At 43.9% G+C, this 22520-nt stretch overlaps 1 protein-coding gene across 1 annotated transcript in view; it reads left to right on the top strand.

Moving 5' to 3' along the window:
• LOC122936381 (probable cation-transporting ATPase 13A5) overlaps positions 1 to 22520 on the top strand; it is a 652597-nt gene that overhangs the window by 540304 nt on the left and 89773 nt on the right. The window contains exon 26 of the mRNA XM_044292565.1: positions 9396 to 9570. Within this exon, the coding sequence (XP_044148500.1) occupies positions 9396 to 9570 (175 nt within the window). The remainder of the gene's footprint in view (positions 1 to 9395; positions 9571 to 22520) is intronic.

Genomic DNA, 22520 nt, shown 5'->3' with positions numbered 1-22520 from the left:
TATCTTTTTGCGATCCTGGGGCAAAGCCGAACAGCCACATAGTCCTGGCTTAAAGCTAGGATGCCCGGGAGGGGATATATACATATCTCTCCACAGAAACCACATAGCGGCACCATGTTTGGACTCTAGTTGTAGCCGGAACCCAGGTGGATCAATTGGGTCCTGAACCATCTTCCTGCGACATTCTGGTCTGGGGCTATGAGCCCTAAGGGGTTTTATGGGTCATTTGCTGCCAGAACCCGAGAAGGAGGGGTGGACCCTACCCATAGGCGGGGAGGAGAGCAGCCGGCTATAGGTCATAAGCCCATGCAAGCCAGCGGGCTGGGTCTTTTCTGAAGGGGGTCACATTGTGCCAATGTGTTTGGAGACGTAATAGGTAGATAATCCACGGCACACCAATGTCTTTTGTTTGCAAATTTATTTTGAACACAAAAATTCAAATTATGTCAATATATGACTGATCGCGCCATTGTTAGAACATACACGTAATATAATTTTAGGCCATAATGTATCCCAACATTTCGGTCCTATCAAGACCTTTCTCAAGGGATCTGTGAAAAGTATAAACATGAGATATTCTGTTTTGCTATCTTTTCAAGGCAATGAACATTGCATATCATTGACCAGTCATAAAGATAGAAAAAGAATGATAAAAGGATAATGAAAAAATGAAAAGAGATCCAAGTCTCAGAATTTTTGCACTAATGTAGAGAAAGTGGAAGGTAGGTAAAGTAAGGAGGACATAAGACTAGTTAGAAGGCAGCAAGGTCATAAAGAAATATTTCTGTGTATATTGTGTTATATCTAGTGTGCCCTTAAGGTGATTAAATATATAATTTAACATTGCTATATCTTGTATCTCGATCACAGATCCCCACATCCGTGTTTCGGCCTAGTTATAAGCTACCGCGAGCTTGGTTTCTCACCCTATATAATCCCGGTAGCGGACTGGGCTTATATCAAACGAGAAGCTGGTGGCAGATACCCAGGCTGAGACAGCGCTGTTTTCACTGCGGCAGTGAAAAGACTCTCTTAGATAGTTGCCTCTCTGTGCCCGTGTGGGCACAGAGATATGTGTAAACTGTACCAAGCTGACCTTACCTGCTCCTCTGGAAGGTGTAACATCATGCTTTGGTAACTCGTGACCATACTGTGTCTCGTGAGCTCGACGTAGGCGATGTCAGGTGGGCACGCGGTCTGGTATTCGTCACACCATGTGACATCCATCGACACGTCATCATCGTCACATTCACCACCACTGACATTAGAGATCTCGGAGTAGGCAGCAACAGCAGGGACCTCCATCCTTGGGATAATCTGGATACTGTCGTAAGACTGCTGCCGTTGCTACCTCCTCTTCCTCATCTGATGCCAAGAATGGCTGTGAATTGGTAAGGTCTGGGAATAGATTGGAAAATAATTCCTCTGACTCGAGTGGAGAGGGCTATGGTGGTGGTGTCTTTGGGGGTGCACACAGCAGAGAGTGAGGAGGGTGCAGATACAGAGAATGAGGAGGGTGCAGAAGCGGAAGTCTGAGTGAGGCACTCAACCAACTCTGGTGCGTCCTTTGATGTAATTGCACGCACCTTCTCCAACTTCCCACATAGTCTCCGGCCTGGTTCACCTGCCCGACCCCTAACACCCATGCAGAATTGACTGCCTCTTCCTCTGCCTGTCATTTTCAAAATGACCCTATGACAAAGTCCCTATAGAAGAGCAGTATTTTCTGAAAGCAGGTATATCAAACCCTTTAATCAATATTTGGTGGAAGCTGTCGTATCGTATTTTCTGGAAGCCGGTATATCAAACCTCTATGTTAGAAGGTATATTATAGGTATATCACATTTTTTTTTTTTTTTTTGGGAGGGGGCAACAGGTATATCACAACAGGTGCAATTACTTATTCCAATAGCGTTTGTCCCTCTATCTAGCTGTGGTATCTCAGCAGAACAGCACACTATGCTGCACAATGCAAATGCACTATAATATACTTACTATGTTAGAAGGTAAATTATAGGTATATCACACCCCTTAATCAGATTTTTTTTGGGGGGGGCAACAGGTATATCACACCAGTTGCAATTAGTTATTCCAATAGTGTTTGTCCCTCTATCTAGCTGCAGTATCTCAGCAGAACCGCACACAACTGCTGCACAATACAAATGCACTATAATATACTTTCTATGTTAGAAAGTATAATATAAGTATATCACACCCCTTAGTATTGACTCCCTCTTCCTCTGCCTGTCATTTTCAAAATGACCCTATGACAAAGTCCCTATAGAAGAGCAGTATTTTCTGGAAGCAGGTATATCAAACCCTTTAATCAATATTTGATCGAAGCTGCCGTATCGCAGGCCTCAATCTATATTTTGTGGAAGCTGGTATATCAATCCCTTCTATCAGTATTTTGTGGTATCAAATATATAGAGCCCCTTAAATGCACTATAATATACTTACTATATTAGAAGGTATATTATAGGTATATTGCACCCCTTAATCAGATTGTTTTGGGGGGGTGGGGGGGGGCAACAGGTATATCACACCAGTTGCAATTAGTTATTCCAATAGCGCTTGTCCCTCTATATAGCTGCAGTATCGCAGCAGAACCGCACACAACTGCTGCACAATACAAATGCACTATATTATACTTTCTATGTTAGAAAGTATAATATAAGTATATCACACCCCTTAGTATGTCACAGCTATCTATAGCACACCTATACCAGTCCTTAAAAGGACTTTTGTGGCCCTATTAGCTAGCGTTTGGTGTCCCTAACAGTCTGTCCCTGCTCCACACAGCAACCTTGCCCTACACTGGCAAAAAAACTGAATGTAAAATGGCTGCCAGATCGGGTTTATTTATAGGGGAGGGGATGTGTCCATGTGCTGAAACATATAAATTTGCTATCCTGTCCCACCTGATGGATATGTCATGGGTCAAAGTTCTGCACAATGCAAAATTATATGGCGCCGGCAGACATCGCTATATGTTCGGCAAACCGCGAACGAGAAAAGTTTGCTGCGAAACGACCGCTGGGCGAACCACAAGGCCATCTCTAGCCACCAGTAATGCAACACTTGTTTGTTCTCGTGCCTGGCCCATTACAGTTAGTTTCTCGCCATACTCCATATATTGACAGCAATCAAGTCCGGAGGTTGTCATCCGTCCTCAAGGCAGGTGGATGGTGGGTGAGAGCTGCTTTAGCTTCTTTGTTTCTCTCCATACTGTACATTAATGTTTCAAAATCCGAATGTCACAGTCACTCCCAGGCTAGATGTTAGAAGGTCAAAGAGACTGTCTGAGCGTGATGTCACCTGACAGCCTCTTTTAATTTCCCTTTGTTGTTGATGGCAATGACCACACCTCTAGTCAGGTGCAGCATAGTGGTCATTACTATTCATGTCTGGCTACTCCCTTCACTCCTTGCGGTGTATAGCTTAATTTGCAAGTGGAAGAGCTGGTGTGTGCTGTCTCCTGTGGTCCTGCTCTTTTTTTCTACTTCAGCAGTTAAGTGTCTCATTCCTTTGTATTTATTTTGCGTTGTTCCCCTGTCTTCTGGTATTTGGTCTGAGTCAAGACCATTGTTCCTTCAGCTTAAGGAACGGGTCATCTTTGGGCCTTATTGCTACCTCACGGCATTACAGGGTAGTCAGGCTTTAGGTTCCTGTGAATGAACGGTCCTACCACATTTGGTTACCAGTGAGGGCTAGAGTTAGGATTCATTAGCTGGGGACCTTTTTCTTTTCCCTAGCTTCTAGGCCAGATACCTCACCCCATCTTGTGTTTGGTGTGGTGTCAGCTGTTAAGGCTGCGCACAGTGAGGTCACATGGTGCGCAGCCCTGCACAGCAGACAGCCGAGCGGAGGACCAGGAAGCAGTGAGTACAGATCCTTCACCGCTTCTCGGTCCTCCGGTACTAATGAAGCGCTTCCAAAATGGGGGGGGGGAACAGCATCTTATGGGGCAAAAAATATGGGTTTAAAAAAAATTCTCTGCGCCCTAAGGCAGCTGCTTGGTCTGCCTTATTATAGCATCGGGCCTGACATTCATTTAAGAGTGGGTGATTTTTATCAGGAATCTATCTCATGTTATGTGTTGGAGGTTCTGCCTGCTCTGTTGGTGTTAGGTCTACCGTGGTTAAGAAAACATAACCCTACCATCGATGGCAAGCGAGACAGATTCTCGATTTGAGTGAATTTTGCATAGACAACTATGTCTTAATGCATTGTTCTCTGTGGTCGCCACTAAAGCTGTACCCTTGTTTATTTCCGAATTTTCTGATGTATTTTCTGAGAGTGGTAACCAGGAGTTACCTCCGCCTCGGGAAAGTGATTGTTCCGTCAATCTTATTCCTGGAGCTAAACTGCTCAAATCATGGTTGTATAATTTTTCGGAACCTGAAAGAAAGGTTATGCGAGAATATATATCCGAGAGTTTGGCGAAGGGACATATCAGACCATCCATATCCCCTGTAGCTGCTGGCTTTTTCTTTGTAAAAAAGAAGGATGGCACCCTGAAGCCATGTCTGGATTTCTGTGTGCTCAACCGTATTACTGTCTGTGATCCTTACCCTCTTTCTTTTTTTTTTTTAATTAACAGTTTTTATTTTTGTTGTTTTTTTCCAAAAACATACAGAGAACAATTAATAACACAGGTATATATGCATATGACTTGCAAATATCAGTTACACAAATATGTATGGCAAGAAGAAGCAATTATCTCCATCTCGGTTTGTGAGATTAACAAGCATGGTGTATCTCAGCATTACAGTAAAATATAAGAGTACAACATAAGATAAAGTACAAGAGCAAGAGGAAGGGGGTTGGACAAGGGGAGGGAGGAGGGGATGAGTTGAGGGAAAGGAGGAGGGGCTTACCCTCTTTCTTTAGTCCTGGATTTGGTTAATCAGATTGTTGGTGTCAAGGTGTTCTCTAAGTTGAATCTGAGGGGGGCTTATAATCTCGTAAGAATCAAGGAGGGGGATAAGTGGAAGACTGCATTTAATACCCCTGAGGGCCATTTTGAGAATCTGGTCATGTCTTTTGGGTTAACCAATGCTCCAGGGGTTTTTCAACACTTTATCAATGACATCTTTCATCATCTGGTGGGGAGGTTTGTTGTTGTATATCTGGATGACATATTAAAGGGGTTCTGCACTTTGTTTTAACTGATGATCTATCCTCCGGATAGATCATCAGCTTCTGATCTACGGGGGTCCAACACCCGGGACCCCCCTGATCTGCTGTTTGAGAAGGCAGCGGCGCTCCAGCAGCGCCACGGCCTTCTCACTGTTTACCTCCGGCCCAGTGACGTCACGACTAGTATCAACTAACGTGGCTGGGGTTAAGCTCCATTCAAGTGAACCCCTTTAATTTATTCTCCCGATAGGGAGACTCACGAGGATAATGTGCAACAGGTGTTACAGATCCTAAGAGATAATAAGTTATATGCTAAGATAAAAGAGTGTGTATTTGCAGTTCAGGAAGTGCAATTTCTGAGTTACCTGCTCTCATCCTCAGGTTTTCGTATGGATCCCGAGAAAGTCCGTGCTGTGCTGGATTGGCATCGACCCGAAAATATGAAAGTGCTTATGCGGTTTTTGGGTTTAACCAACTACTACCGTAAATTCATCCTGAACTATTAGACTGTGGCTAAATCTTTAACAGACATGACTAGGAAGGGTGCTGATTTCTCTGTTTGGTCTGATGCAGCATTAGAAGCCTTTTCAGCTGTGAAGGAGTGTTTTGCTTCTGCCCCTATTCTGGTGCAACCAAATGTGTCCCAGCCAGTTCATTGTGGAAGTTGATGCATCCGAGTTTGGGGTAGAAGCGGTCTTGTTTCAGGGTCCTTCACCCAGTAAATGGCACCCATGTGCATTTTTATCTGAGAAACTCTCTACTGCTGAAAGAAATTATGACGTGGGTAATAGGGAATTGCTGGCCATTAAGTTGGCTTTTGAAGAATGGCGTCATTAATTGGAAGGAGCAATCCATCCTATTACTGTGCTTACTGATCACTAAAATCTGGCCTACTTGAGTCGGCTAAACGACTGAACCCATGACAGGCCAGTTGGTCATTGTTTTTTACCAGATTTAATTTCATTGTCACCTATCGCCCTGGGGTTAAGAATGTCATGGCTGAGCTTTGACGCGTAGCTTTCCTGGGGGAAGGTGATTCGGAAGATCCTGGTCCGATATTGTCCAAAGGGGAAGTTATGTCCGTCCTTTATCCTGACCTGGAGGCAGAGGTGTTGGAGGCTCAGGGAGATGCACCAAAATCTTGTCCTCCAGAGAAGTTGTTTGTGCCATCTGAATTACGTCACAAGGTGTTCGAGGAATATCACTGTACTGTTCTCACAGGACACCCTGGGACGAAATCCACTGTTGATCTCATATCTTTTAGATTCTGATGGCCGGGGTTGCGTAAGTGTGTTGAGGACTGTGTCAGCATGTAGTACTTGTGTATGTGCTAAGGTGAAACATACTCAGCCTTCCGGGTCTTTGCTTCCGCTGCCTGTCCCGTCTAGTCCATGGACTCGATTATCCACAGATTTTATCACAGATTTACCTAATTCTGCAGGGAAAACTGTGATTCTAGTTGTTGTTGATTGATTTAGTAAGATGGTGCACTTTATAGCATTAACAGGTCTTCCCAAAGCTAAAACTCTTTCATAGGTATTTGTCAACAACTACATGGTATTCCCTCTGATGTGGTGTCTGATAGAGGGATTCAGTTTGTTTCCAAATTCTGGAAGGCATTCTGTACTCATATGGGGATACAATTGTCCTTCTCTTCGGCCTCATAGTACATCTTCGGCCTCTTCGGACAGACAGAACGCATGAATCTGAATCTGGAGACTTATTTGAGATGTTTTGTCTCTGAGAACCAGGAGGAGTGGTCTTTGTTCTTGGCTTTGGCCGAGTTTGCTATAAATAACCGTAGAAAGGAGTCCACTGATAAGTCACATTTCTTTGGGGCATATGGGTTCCACTCGCAATTTGGCACTTTTTCTGGTACTGAGACTTCTGGTGTATCGGAAGAGGAAAGATTTTCCTCTTCTTTGTCATCTATCTGGCGGAAAATTCAAAATAATCTGAAAAAGATGAGTAAAAAGGATAAACGCATGGCTAACAAGAGACATATGAGCGGTCTGGACCTGAGAGTGGGTGATTCCGTGTGGCTGTCCACAAGAAACATTAAGTTGAAAATACCTTCTTGGAAGTTGGGTCCAAGGTTTATTGGTCCATATAAGATCACTGCCGTTATTAACCCTGTAGCCTTTCGTCTTGAACTTCCTCAAGCTTTGAAGATTCATAAAGTGTTCCATAGGTCGTTGTTGAAGAGATAGGTTGAACCTGTTGTGCTGTTCTCCTTGTCATGGTGGACGGTAATTTGGAATTTGAAATCGCCAAGATAATTGACTCGAGTTCTCCGTAGATCCCTCCAGTATCTCGTGCACTGGTTGACAGACCTGAGGAGAAGATGTGAGTCCGAGCAACCAAAATTAATGCTAATCGTCTGGTGAAGGCCTATCACAGAGCTCATCCTAAGAAAGTCGGTCCTGGGTGTCCAGAGGCCACCCGTAGAACTGTCATGGTCACTCCCAGGCTAGGTGTTAGAAGGTCGGAGAGGCTGTCTGCAGGTGATGTCATCTGACAGACTCTTTAATTTCACTTTGTTGTTGATAGTAATGAGAACACCTCTAGTCAGGTGCAGCATAGTGGTCCTTACTATTTAAGTCTGGCTACTCCCTTCACTCCTTGCGGTGTATAGCTTCATTTGCAAGTGGAAGAGCTGGTGTGTTTTCTCCTCTGGTGTTCCTGCTATTTCTTCTACTTCATTCCTTTGTATTTATTTTGTGTTGTTCCTCTGCATTTTGGTATCTGGTCTGAGTCAATACCCCTTTTCCTTCAACTTAAGGAACGGGTCATCTTTGGGCCCTATCACTACCTCAGGGCATTACAGGGTAGTCATGCTTTAGGTTACTGTGAATGAATGATCCTACCACTGAGGTCCGTTTATTCGTTTAGCAGTCAGGGCTAGGGTTAGGATTCATTAGTTGGTGACCTTTTCCTCTCCCTAGCTTCTCGGTCAGATATCTTCCCCCCCTCTTGTGTTTGATGTGATGTTCCCTCTCACACCTGGTTGTGACACCGAATCCAAACTTGGCTTTGTGGCTCATTAACAAACTCAAGTTTGAATTTGGATTTTAAAACATTAATGTATGCACAGAAACTAACTATAACAGATGTAACAGCGGCTGCTGTGCACCGCTGTTCTCCTGCTTACCGCCGTGTTCAGTTGTGATCTGCTGCTTGTGCGTCCCCATTCACCTGCAGTACTGGGCTCTGTCTTCGCAGGTACTGTTTGTTCTGGGATCCACTCCACAGTTTCCTTTCAGCCCTGGCCAAAGCAGGCTTGCTGCTTCTTCCCTGCAGCACTTTTTTAAGGGCTGGCACACGTCACTTCCTGGGCTTTATAGGTTAGATCATGTGACCTTGTTGACGAATCCTAGCCCTCCTGCATGTGTATAAGTGGCTCAGTCCCCTTCCCAGATGCCTGAGTTTCAAGGTCCTTGTGTCCTGCAAAGGTTGCTGATTTATCTGCTTGTGTTTCTGGACTCCCCTACCTGTTTGATCCCTGCTTGCCTTGAATCTCCTGTTGCTGACCCGGACTGCCTGATCTGTACCTGTACCGCCTGCCCTGACCTATTGCTTCTTTGACTTTGCCTCTGCCTCATCCTTCGGTCTTGCACTGTCGCTCCTGGTTATGACTCGGCCTGCTGACTACGTTGGTACCTCTGGTACCTTGCTCAGGTACCTCTTGGTCTGCCTGTACCAGCTGCCTCGTGTGCCAATCCTGCTCAAGAGGTAGCAACCTGATTTTCCTCTTGGGAAAGTCTATCCCCACCACCACGGGTACTGTGAAGAATGAGGGGTTAACATAGTACATAACATAGAACATAAGGCTGAAAAAATACATTGTCCATCCAGTTCTGCATGTCATTCTGCAAGTTCACTTAGACAACTGCCCTTAGAGGGGGTAGGACGTGTGTGGACATTGAATTCACACCAGCTGGTTCACACCAACGGGCCAAGCATGAGACTAAACAAATCTAGCGTTACTTTTGGCAAAAAGAAGGCCTCTGCGGCGCCAATACATTCTAAGGTTATACGGAGCGCTTATTAACCCAGTTTAGGAACGTATTAGGTTCCAACAGAGCAGTCCGAACCCGCTTTGATCAAGCCTAATTACAATTAATATTGGTAGTATTGTCTATTATTGCAATGTAGTCACTAATTTTTAGTGAACTCAACCATAAATGTGAAAGCAAGTAGAGAGAACACCCATCTTTACAAAAATATATACTGTTTTTGTTCTTTTCTTACAGTGAGTTTAACTGGGCCTGCTTCAAAGCTAGCTCCTTACAGACCTGCAATAAGTCTTCTTTCTCCACCTCTGTTGCTTTCAATGGTTCTGCAAATTTCATTCACCGTCATCATACAAACCAGTGCCTTCTTCCTTCTGCAGCAGCAACAATGGTACAATGAAAGCAATGTTTTCAGGTAAAAATATTTATTTTTAAAACAGCAATGTGTGGGCACTCTGACTTTACCTCCCTCCTAACGTACTGTTTCCTTACGTTCTGATGTGCATAATAGGATGAAGACTCAACACACCGTATACTAATAAAAAATATATTTATTGAGCAATATAATGTATTCAGAAACCAATATATGCAGTGTATATATAGTTAATAATGTGGTATGGATCAAGGGGAGCTGGGATAAGGCTGGAAAAGGGTTAATAATGTCTAGCGAGCTACAATAAAGGGTTATTGATGAAATCTGTAGGCAGGAGTTGTAATAGGGGAAAAGGGTTCATTAATATAGTGCTCAAATACAGTGAAGGAGTTTAAGCATGCATGGGATAGGCATAAGGCTATCCTTCATATAAGATAGGGCCAGGGACTATTCATAGGATTCAGATATATTGGTCAGACTAGATGGGCCAAATGGTTTTTATCTGCCGACACATTCTATGTTTCTATGTTTCATTGTCTAGGGGTTCTACTTAGCCAGGTAATAATTATTTCCAGTGGTTTATGTTTGTCTCCAGAGGTTAATGTTCATTTCCAGGGGTTTATGTTCATCTCTAGTGGTTAATGCTCATGCCCAGGGGATGACACTCGCTTCCTCTGTGCTGAGGCTCAGCTGAACTGGCGAACACTCCACCATCAGGTTATTTAAACACAACGGGGCATGCTCCCGAATGGCCTTGCATGCATGTGTGTGAGCACGTTTTCAGTCAGTGCACGGGGGCTGGCTTTGTGATATAAAGTCAAAGAGTCAGCCCGCTTATGTGCCGGCATACAGGTGCCGATACATGTCCCTCAATGCATTATGCTGTACCGGAGGTGTCCGGCATTCTGTCGGATGATGGTTGCCTCCAGGCAGGGCATCCTCTGCTGGGCATTTCCCTCTGATGATAGACCTATACCTGTGACTAGTGATGAGCGAGCATGCATGAATACCTGTTCGGCTCGAGCATCGCTATACTCGACACATGTGATACTCGGCCGAGTACCACATGCGCTTGAGCGCCATGCTTGAGTCTCCTCCCTGCACGTTTCGCGGCTGTTAAGCAACTAATAAACGTGCAGGTAAGTACTGCCATCACTGTAATGCCAGTAGCCATGTTTTTTTATATAGCACCCGATGATGCGGGTTCAGGTCATTGCGAGTCAGGGAGAGCTGCGGTTAGGAAGGGACAGATAGTGTAGGGAGATTGTGATCGCAATATATTCCAATGAATAACGTTTCAAAGACCCAAAAGTCCTTTTAAGGAGTACTGTGTGTGGTGGCAGCAATTTAATTGTGCAAAGTAGTACTCTATTATTATTTTTTTATACTTTGTGAAATAGCGATTCTTTTGCTATATGGAAGGTGTCTGCAGTGACTTGTGACATCCGTGCAGCAACACCTTCTGTGTGTCAGGGGCAGACATATGAAGAATATTAGGGAAAACAATAATTTTTCCCCATAATCTATCCATATTTTTGCTGTCAATGGTGTAATCCGTGAATTGTGTTATCTGTGCTTCAACACCTTGTGCGGTTGTCAGGCCCATATATAGGCAAAAATTTAAAATACAGAAAACAATTTTTCCCTTACTCCCATGACAGCACCCTTGAGAGACCGCCTCCATCCAGGACAGGAAACAGGAACTTTCGTGGAGAGCTCATAAGGAGGAGCATGGCTCCAAGACCACCAGTTCCTGTTTTCTGTCCTAGACAGAGGACGGTGCGTGGAGAGCAGAAGATTTAGGCTGCAGGGCCCCTGGGTTTGATCTGGAGAGGGGTTACCTGTCCCGGCGTAAGTCTCCTCTAGGAGCCACCGATGGAAGTCTGGTACTTGCTGCTGGGGTCCGGCCTATGCCGCACTGCCGCTACTCTGCAGTCCCGGTCGCACTGGGAGGTGGGTCTGGCACGCCAGCTCTTCCTGACAGTGTTCAAGCAGGCCAGGGCCTCCCTCCTCAGCGCAGCATCGCAGAGGGACAAAATCTCGCGAGATCCGTATCTTGGCTGCGGGACTTCCGGTATTTGGAACGCACGCAGCGTGCGTTCCGGAAGTAGGAAGTGGATTTCCTATTAATGGCCGCAGATAGCTCCAGCAGGACCCGACCGAGGAAATTCTCACCCACAGGAGGCGCGCGGTCAGTAGCAGCCCAGCCAGCCTCATAGGAAGCCGGATTTGGATCCTAGAAACCACTCTATCCCACAGCACTATGGAGGAGAGTGCCCAACGTGCCAATCAGCAGGAGAGTCATGAGAGCAGACCGGTATTCCTGGTGGGGTAAGGGGGATCATTCCCCATCACTTTTTTTCCTTTAGTCATGCTACATCTCCCTTCCCTTTGTCTTGCCTTTTAGACTATAAAAGAGGGGCCTAGAAAAACGGTCTCAAAAACCAGAGGGAAAGAATGTGCCGTCTCTAAAAATAAACTTGCGCCCTCTTGGTCAAAATTGCTATGTCAACGTTGCATTGAGAAACTAGTCGAGGAAGTGTCCCCATCCCTTCTGCAGAGTATTAGGGAGATGGTGAAGACAGAGGTCTCTGATTCTTTGAAAGATTTCAAAAAGAGCCTTCCTTCCGTAGCCTCAAGCTCCCTTGGAACCAGATCAGGCATGGCTTATAAGACATCTGACTCAGATCCATTAGAAGAAAGTGAACCAGGGGAAATCCTAGATAGCTCAGACTCGTCCCAGGATGAAGAATCCACTGGCAGACCAGATGATACGGAAGCTTTACTAAAAGCAGTCTGTGCTACCATGAAGGTAGATGAATCCAGAGACCCGAAATCCGTTCAGGATATCATGTTTGGCGACCTAACGCAGAAAAAATCCTGAGTTTTTCCCGTGAATGAGAATATAACATTTTTGATACAAAAGGAATGGAAAAAAACTAATAAAAAGTTTTTTGTCTCTAAAAATGTGAAAAGGAAGTATCCTTTTGATGAGGCGGACTCAATTAATTGGGACAGGCCTCCTAAGTTGGATGAGCCTAAAACCATTCACGTATCTCGTACTATACACTATGGCCACACTGGGGTGTACCAAATCATATATCTAGGTATACAGCCCAGTTTTGTAGTAGGACAGTGCCTGTGTGTTTATACCAGGCCGAAAAATATAAGATACAAGTAAATCGGACATCAACGGTATAACAGTATATACTAATAATAAGTCAGCTCTAACAACTGATCCACATCAATGTATATAGCGTCACCAAATAAATATGTAATATTAGATGATATTGCATATGACGCATTAGGTGGAATCAGATAATAGGGTCGATAGTACTTGCGTGCCCCTTAGGTGGCTAGATAGAAAGGCCAGTAGTGATGTCCGCAAGTTAGGCTGCTGATGACGGTGATGGCGTCATGATGACCCGGTGGTGTCCGTGGATAGGCGGCGAAGTTTTGACGGCCTTCCTGCCTTTTAAAGCTATTACTTCCGGGTATGAGTCACATGATAGACCCACGTGGTGGCGGTGTCTGATGACGTACGGTGCTGATACGTAGTCCTCTGTGGGAGGTGGAACAAATAGCGTCTGACATCAGACGCACCCACGTGACTACAGCGCCGATCATGTGATTTCTCCAGCCGAGCTGATCACATGATTCGGTCAAGCCAGTGACATCCTCAACTGGCCAATGGAAAGGGGCAGAGCAGAAACCGTTGACTATGGGGCACTATTATAAAGGTCCTATTATATTTTATATACAGCCACATATTAAATAGGATTCAATGATGGTTACCAATTGAAGAGATATCTATTTGAAAACAACGGGCTGATAATTTCTATGTAACCAATTTGAATTATTGAAGGGTGATTAGCTGAGATATATAGTCGGGGCCATTAGTACAGAAATTAACCCTCCGATTAATGATTATTAAGATGTAAGGGATATGATGATCCCAGAAAATACATTCGACGACTTAAATAAAGCATGCAAAGTCTATAGACTCATTCAATCCAGCTGGTGTAACAGTATTTAACCTAAATATCCACCTTGATTCTTTTTGTTTCAACAATTTGTCTAGGTCCCCACCTCTTTTAGACATTTTTATAACCTCAATCATCGAGAACTGCATGGTTTTGATGGATCCAGCATGTCTGCTCCATACATGTCTAGATATGGGTTTATCCCGTTTATTGCGTATATCCCCGATATGCTCAAGGATACGTTTTTAAAAAAATCCTTTTGGTCTTACCTATATATTTGAGTCCACAGTCACATTGAGCCATATAAATAACCCCAGAAGTATTACAATTAGCAAAGTTACGGGCATGAAAAATTCGATCTCCCATGCTATTAGAAAAAGTTTCCCCTAGAGTTATGAATGTACAGGCCTTGCATTTGCCACACTTATACGTGCCCACCTGTCTATTGGACAACCAAGTGTTCTTTTCTGGGGGCTCAAAGTGACTGTGGACTAGTGTGTTGCCAACATTGCGCCCACGTCTATAGGTTATAGCCGGATTTTCAGATAGTACTTGTGTTAAATCGGGGTCTGTCTTTAGTAGAGACCATTACCGGTTTAAAATGTCTCGAACCTGTTGGGACTCTGAATCAAAAGTGCCAACAATTCTTATTGGATCTTGAGGATTTGTTGTCTTGATTTGTGAATGTAATAGAGCAGTACGATCCTTTGATTTAGCCCAATCCCATGCTTTGTGTAAGCAAGGGCTTGGATATCCCCTCTGTTTAAACCGGTCAAAAAGTTTTGATGCTTCATGTGTAAAGTTTTTATTGTCTGAGCAGTTTCTGCAAACTCTTAAAAACTGCCCCTTTGGGATGCCCCTCTTAAGGGGAGTGGGGTGAAAACTCTCCCAGCGTAAAAGACTGTTGGTCAAAGTCTTTTTCCTAAAGAGCGTTGTCTTGATGTTATTGTGTTCGTCTCTCTCTAGACACACATCCCAAACATTTATACTGTTGCGATGTATTTCAGATGTGAAAAACAGTCCTATATGATTGGAATTAAGTGTGTCCATGAATTGCTGGAACTCATCAGCTGTCCCAGACCATAGAAGAAAAATATTGTCTATGAATCTGGACCAGAGTGTGATAAACCTGGTCCAAGATGTCATAGATTCAGCAAACACCACTGTGTCCTCCCACCAGCCCAGGAGTAGATTGGCATACGTCGGTGCACAGGGGCTACCCATCGCAGTACCCCTGAGCTGGTGGTAGAAGCGGTCATCAAAAATAAAATAATTGTGTGTCAATATGAAATTGAGAAGTTGGAGGATAAATTGATTATGTCGATGTAGATCCACAGATCTAGAATCCAAAAAATATTTAACTGCTGATAAACCTTTGTTATGAGGAATATAAGTATAAAGGGCTTCTACGTCAATAGACGCAAACCAACTACCAGACTCTATAGCGACACCCTCAACTCTTTGCAATAGATCAGTCGTGTCCCGTAGATACGAGGGAAGTGTAGATACAAAGGGGCGTAAAACTTTATCAATATACACACCGGCATGATGAGTAAGACTCTCAATCCCAGACACTATGGGCCGTCCTTTCAAGGGACTAGTGCCCTTGTGTATTTTTGGAAGCCCATAGAACGTTGCTGTTCTTGGGGTGGTGGGTAATAGATATTCAAATTATTTCCGATCAATACATCTACTCTCAAGACCCTCTTGTAGTATCTGAGATAGTTCTGTCTGGAATCTATCAGTCGGATCCCCCCTCAAAGTAGTGTAGTTATTTTTGTCTAGGACCAAGGAGAGGCACATGTCTCTATATTGTTGTAGTGAGAGGACAACAATATTCCCCCCCTTGTCTGATGATTTAATAATGATATCCCTATTTGTGCTCAAATTTTGCAATGCAGTCATTTCTGCCAGAGTGTAGTTTTTTATAGAGGTGGTATAGACAATTTTTTCTAAATCCTGTGTGACTGATTTAAAAAAAAATTCTATATTTGCGTTGTTCAATGTTTTTGGTGGCATCTTGACACTTTTATTTCTTAAAGTAGTGAAGGGACCCTGACCCGTGGGTCGTTCGCCTTCCTCTAAGAGATGTACGAGGGTGTCGATGCCCTCAAGGTCACCCATTTCTACCCCTAGATCTTGACATCTCTGTTTATCTGATGATACAAAGATCTTGTGCCAGCGTAGTTTCCTGGCAAAAAGTTGCATATCCTTAATCCAGTCGAAGCAGTTAAATCTCGTAGTTGGTACATAGGTGAGTCCCTTTCTTAATATAGACATCTCATCCTCCGACAGAATTTTCCCTGATAAATTTATGATTAGGGTGTCATCTGTGGATGACCGTTCTATTTTTTGTTGGCATATGACTGGGTGGGTATGCGGTCCCTTAGCATATAGGTGTTCGATTGGGTTTGATCTAAAAAAGCTAAAGTTGTAGTCGTGGGAGGAGGTAACGATGTTGGTAAAGTTCCTATACTTTTTGTATAAATACATTTATATAATTTATATACATTTTTATGGCAACTTTTCCAATAGCAGGATCGTCTCCTGCACCCCCTTCATGGCCTGGTGTTGCCTCTCCTTCATGCGCTCCTGAAAGGCCCGCATATCGTTGCGCTGCTCCTTGTGCATTTTGGCTAATTTGGCCTTCAATGTCTTCAGTACTGTTAAAAAAATATATATATGAACATCATTTGCAATTCTTATTAAACTTTTAAACCTTTATTTTGTGGTGCATCTGACTTTATGATCGCTTGCTATTACACCTTTTTGTGATAAAAGTTGTCCAAATAAATTCCATTTTTGAGAGTTTTACATTTTTGTTTTGAAAGGTGTCCACCTGAGGGGTTAGTTGGTATGATATTTTTATACAGCTGGTTGTTACAGATGCAGCAAGACCTAATATTTTTCCTTAATATTTAGTAATTTCTATTTTACACAATAAAAGCATTGTTGAACCAAAAACAATTCATGTTTTACTGTCTCCATAGTTTGAGAGCCATATTGCCATATTATTGCTTTTATTTGGCGATTATCTAATGTTAGTGTCTCATTTTTGGCAGAATGAAATGACCGATTTTTACTATTTTGGGGGGCATATGCCTTTTTTGATAGCTTTGTGTTGCACTTTTAGTGATGTTAGGTGACTAAATTAGTATTTTTTATTGTTTCTTTTGTATTTATTTCTACAGTGTTCACCTGAGGGGTTAAATCATAGGATATTTTTTAGAGATGGTCGATATGTACATGGCGATACTAAATATGTCTGTTTGTCTATTTTTTTTTACTTTTTTATTTATTTAACCCCTTAAGGACACAGGGCGTACAGGTACGCCCTTGTGCCCTGGTACTTAAGGACACAGGGCGTACATGTACGCCCTGTGCATTTTCAATCACCGCCGCGCGGCCGGCGGCGATCGGAACCCCGTGCCTGCTCAAATCATTGAGCAGGCACTTGGGGCAAATGCGTCGGGGGGTCCGGTGACCCCCCCATGTATGCGATCGCAGAAAACCGCAGGTCAATTCAGACCTGCGGTTTTCTGCGTTTCCGGGTTATTCGGGTCTCTGAAGACCCGATAACCCGGAACAGGATGGTGATGGTGGTGTGATTTCACTCCACCAATCACCATCCAGCGATCCTGAGTGGTGATGGTGACATCACCACTCAGGATCGCTTTCTGATTGGTCAGGGGGCGGTCCGGCGGCAGATTCAAAAGAGGCAGGCGCCCCTCTCCTCCTCCTTTTGTGTTCCAGCGCCGGAGGAGAGAGGAGCTGCCTGCATGTGTCCACCATCGCTGCCAGCACCCCTGATCTGTGCCCCCAGGACCCGATCTGTGCCCCCAGCACCCCCCATCAGGTACATAGGGACAGCTAGGGAAAGTTTGGGATAGGCAGGGAAAAAAAAGGGAAAGGTAGTTTTTTTGACTTTTTATTGCATCACCCCAGTTAGGGTGTCTGGGGTCCACAGCACAGCTGTGTGACCCTAGACCCCCCAGGGGTGCTGCCACTTGCCCCCTCCCCCTGCCACTTGCCCCCCCCCCCCCACCACCTTTTTTGGGCTGCTTTTTTTTATTTTTTTATTTTTTGAGTTCGCTGACTGTGACCGGCACTTAGCGTCCGGCCACTGTTAGCGCATCGCACACCCCACCGCTGATCAACTTCGGACGGTTGATCAGCAGTTTTGAATTTTTTTTCCTCACTTTTTTGCCCTTTTTTTAGTTAGTTTTATTTATTTTTTTCTGTTAGTTTTAGGGTGAGTTCGTGAACACCCGTGCCCCCTCACACACGCACACCAAATAAAGAGTTACACACACGCACATATACACGCAGACACACACTCCCCTATGGCCCGCCGGACGTTCTCGGCCGAGGAGGCATACGCCCAGCTTGCCTCCGAGTCCGAGAGTCCCAGTGAGGATGAGGATGACCCCACATTCCTGTTGTCATCCGCATCCTCCTCATCATCTAGCGATGATGATGAGCCCCCAAGGCGGCGGAGACGCCGCCAGGCGGAGCAAGGGGACCGCCATGTTAGGGACCCTGTGGCCCACACTAGTACGAGCAGCTCTGGGGCTCGTACTGGTTTCCCGGCCCACCAGTTAAATCCACCGGAGCACCCTGCCGGTGAACTTGTCTGGTGTAGCCCAGAGCGATACGAGCCCGTGATTCCTGATTTCGTAGGCCAATCAGGAATCCAGATTTCCACAGTGGGCTACACTGAATATGACTTTTTTTGTCATTTTTTCAGTGACCCACTGGTAAATCTGATGGTGGAGCAGACGAATCTGTACGCCCAACAGTTCGTCGCTCAACACCCGGGCTCCTTTTTGGCCAGGCCCGGTGGCTGGACGCCGGTCAGTGCAGCCGAAATGAGGACATTTTGGGGCCTCGTGCTGCATATGGGCCTGGTCAAGAAACCCAGTGCCAGGCTGTACTGGAGTGGGGACGTCCTATATCAGACCCCACTTTACAGTACGGTTATGACACGCTCCCGGTTTGAGGCCATCAGGAAATGTCTGCATTATTCCGATAATGCAGCATGTCCACCCCGAGGTGATCCTGCCCATGACCGTCTGTACAAGATACGGCCGGTCATCGATCACTTTGGGGCCAAATTCATGGAGGCCTATGTACCTGGAAGGGAGGTCGTGGTTGATGAGTCTCTCATTGCGTTCAAGGGGAGACTCATTTTCCGCCAGTATGTGCCTTCCAAGCGGGCGAGGTATGGCGTGAAGCTATACAAAATTTGTGAGAGTACCTCAGGGTACACTTACAAATTTCGTGTATACGAGGGGCGAGATTCCCGGATTCAACCCCCAGAATGTCCCCCCACTCTGGGTGTTACCGGGAAACTTGTGTGGGACCTTATGCACCCACTGCTGGATAAGGGTTACCACTTGTACGTGGATAACTTTTATACCAGTATCCCCTTGTTCCAGTCCCTTGCCGCCAGATCCACGTCCGCTTGTGGGACCGTGCGGAAAAATCAACGCGGCCTCCCTGCCCACCCCCTCCAGGTACCTATCCCCAGGGGTGAGACCCGTGCCCTTACCACTGGAAACCTGTTGCTGGTCAGGTATAAGGACAAGAGGGATGTCCTTATGCTGTCCACAATTCATGGTAACGGCATCACCCCTGTCCCTGTGCGAGGTACCGCGGCAACGGTCCTCAAGCCCGATTGTATCGTCGCCTACAATCGGTATATGGGAGGAGTTGATCTCTCGGATCAAGTCCTCAAGCCATATAACGCCATGCGCAAAACCCGGGCATGGTACAAAAAAGTTGCGGTCTACTTGGTACAGGTTGCCATGTACAACTCTTTTGTACTATCCCGAAGCGCTGGCAGCACAGGGACATTCCTCCAGTTCTATGAGGCAGTCCTCAAGGCCCTGATCTTTTCGGACCGGGAAAGAGCAGGCCGGAGTACCTCGGGAACTGTAGGCGCCCGGATCGTCCCTGGCCAACACTTTCCAGGTGTGGTCCCCCATACTGGAAAGAAGGGACGAACCCAAAAAAAGTGCAGAGTGTGTCGCAGGAGGGGGATACGGAAGGACACGACTACTCAGTGCGACACATGCCCCGATCATCCGGGCCTCTGCATTGACGGTTGCTTCAGGGAGTATCACACTTCCATGGAGTACTAAATTTATATCCCAATTTAGCACTGACATCGGATAAAAAAAAATGGTTCTCAGACTTGAGACACCCAAAAAAACTAAAATAATTTATTAAAAGTAGACATAGGTATTGCCGCGTCTGTAATAATCTCCTCTATAAAAATGCCCCATGACCTAACCCCCCAGATTAACACGGTCCAGAAAAAAAAAAAAGGTGCAAAAAAAGGTTTTTTTTGTCACCTTACATAATAAAAAGTTTAATAGCAAGCGATCAAAAAGTCATATAGCCCCCAAATTAGTGCCAATAAAACCGTCATCTCATCCCGCAAAAAATGAGCCCCCACATAAGATAATCAGATAAAAAAAAAATAGAAAATGACTCTTAGACTTTAGAGATACAAAATTTTTTTTAGGGTATCAAAAAGGATAATATAGTCTAAAACCTAAATAATTGTAAAAAAAAAGTTGACTTATTAGGTATCGCCACGTCCGTAAGAATCTCCTCTATAAAAATACCCCATGACCCAACCCCCCAGATTAACACAGTAAAAAAATAAAAAAAAAATTGGTGCAAAAAAATTTTTTTTTTTGTCACCTTACATAACAAAAAGTTTAATAGCAAGCGATCAAAAAGTCATATAGCCCCCAAAATAGTGCCAATAAAACCGTCCGCTCATCCCGCAAAAAATGAGCCCCCACATAAGATAATTGGCTAAAAGAAAATAAAAAAAATGACACTTAGACTTTAGAGATACCCAAAAAAAAAGTTGTATCAAAAAAGATAATATAGTCAAAAACCTAAATAATTGTAAAAAAAAGTAGACTTATTAGATATTGCCGCGTCCGTAAGAATCTCCTCTATAACAATATCCCATGACCTAACTACCCAGATTAACACGGTTAAAAAAAAAAAAAAAAAACGGTGCCAAAACCGCTATTTTTCCATTTCAGTCCGTTTTTTCCGGTAACAAAACAAGGGTTAACAACCAAACAAAAGTTAAAATTTATTACCCTGATACTGCAGTTTACAGAAACGCCACATTTGTGGTCGTAAACTGCTGTATCCGTAAAAGGGAGGCTGCAAAAGGAAAGGACCGACATGGTTTCTGGAAGGCCGATTTTGATGGCCTTTTTTATTGACACCATATCCCTTTTGAAGCCCCCCTGATGCCCCCCTAGAGTAAAAACTCCCTAAAATTGACCCCATCTAAGAAACTACACCCCTCAAGGTATTCAAAAATGATTATACAAACTTTATTAACCCTTTAGGTGTTCCTCAACAGTTAATGGCAAATGGAGATGAAATATCAGAATTTCAATTTTTGGTAACCTTACCTCACAAAAATGTAATATAGAGCAACCAAAAATTATATTTACCCTAAAAATACTCCCCCAAAAAATGCCACCTTATCCCGTAGTTTCCAAAATGGGGTCACTTTTAGGGAGTTTCGACTCCAGGGGTGCATCAGGGGGGTTGAAACAGGACACGGTGTAAATAAACCGGTCCATAAAAATAAGCCCTCCAAAAACCAAACGGCGCACCTTTCACTCTATGCCCCGCTGTGTGGCCGTACAGTAGTGTACGGCCACATATTGGGTATTTCTGTAAACGGCAGAGTCAGGGTAATAAAGATACAGTCTTGTTTGGCTGTTAACCCTTGCTTTGTTAGTGGAAAACATGGGTTAAAATGGAAAATAAGGCAAAAAAATGAAATTTTCAAATTTCATCCCTATTTGCCAATAACTCTTGTGCAACACCTAAAGGGTTAACGACGTATGTAAAACCAGTTTTGAATACCTTGAGGGGTGTAGTTTCTTAGATGGGGTCACTTTTAGGGAGTTTCTACTCCAGGGGTGCATCAGGGGGCTTCAAATGGGACATGGTGTAAATAAACCAGTCCATAAAAATCAGCCCTCCAAAAACTAAACGGCGCACCTTTCCCTCTATGCCCCGCTGTGTGGCCGTACAGTAGTTTACGGCCACATATTGGGTGTTTCTGTAAACGGCAGAGTCAGGGTAATAAAGATACAGTCTTGTTTGGCTGTTAACCCTTGCTTTGTTAGTGGAAAAAATGGGTTAAAATAAAAAATTTGACAAAAAAAAGAAATTCTCAAATTTCATCCCCATTTGCCAATAACTCTTGTGCAACACCTAAAGGGTTAACAACGTATGTAAAATCAGTTTTGAATACCTTGAGGGGTGTAGTTTCTTAGATGGGGTCATTTTTGGGTGGTTTCTATTATGTAAGCCTCGCAAAGTGACTTCAGACCTGAACTGGTCCCTAAAAATGTCGTTTATGTAAATTGCTGAAAAATTTCAAGATTTGCTTCTAAACTTCTAAGCCTTATAACATCCCCAAAAAATAAAATATCATTCCCAAAACAATTCAAACATAAAGTAGACATATGGGGAATGTAAAGTCATCACAATTTTTGGGGGTATTACTATGTATTACAGAAGTAGAGAAACTGAAACTTTGAAATTTGCTAATTTTTCCAAAAATTTGTTAAATTAGGTATTTTTTGGTGCAAAAAAAAATATTTTTTTGACTTCATTTCACCAGTGTCATGAAGTACAATATGTGACGAAAAAACAATCTCAGAACGGCCTGGATAAGTCAAAGCGTTTTAAAGTTATGAGCACTTAAAGTGACACTGGTCAGATTTGCAAAAAATGGCCTGGTCCTAAGGTGTAAAAAGGCTGTGTCCCTAAGGGGTTAAAGTCTTTATACACATTGACGATTTAAATCTTAATACGTTAGTTTGTGATATTTATGATGATTATATAGTTTATTAGTTAGTGATATTTCAGTAAAGTATAATGTTATTTTGTTTGTTAGTTAGTGATAGTTCTATAGAGTTTAATATTATTTATTTGTTAAGTTAATGGTTT

Source organism: Bufo gargarizans, chromosome 4, assembly GCF_014858855.1.
Source record: "Bufo gargarizans isolate SCDJY-AF-19 chromosome 4, ASM1485885v1, whole genome shotgun sequence".
In the NCBI taxonomy this organism is placed as follows: Eukaryota; Metazoa; Chordata; class Amphibia; order Anura; family Bufonidae; genus Bufo; species Bufo gargarizans.
Note: the sequence above shows the minus strand (reverse complement) of the source record. Positions and strands in the feature narration are given on the sequence as shown.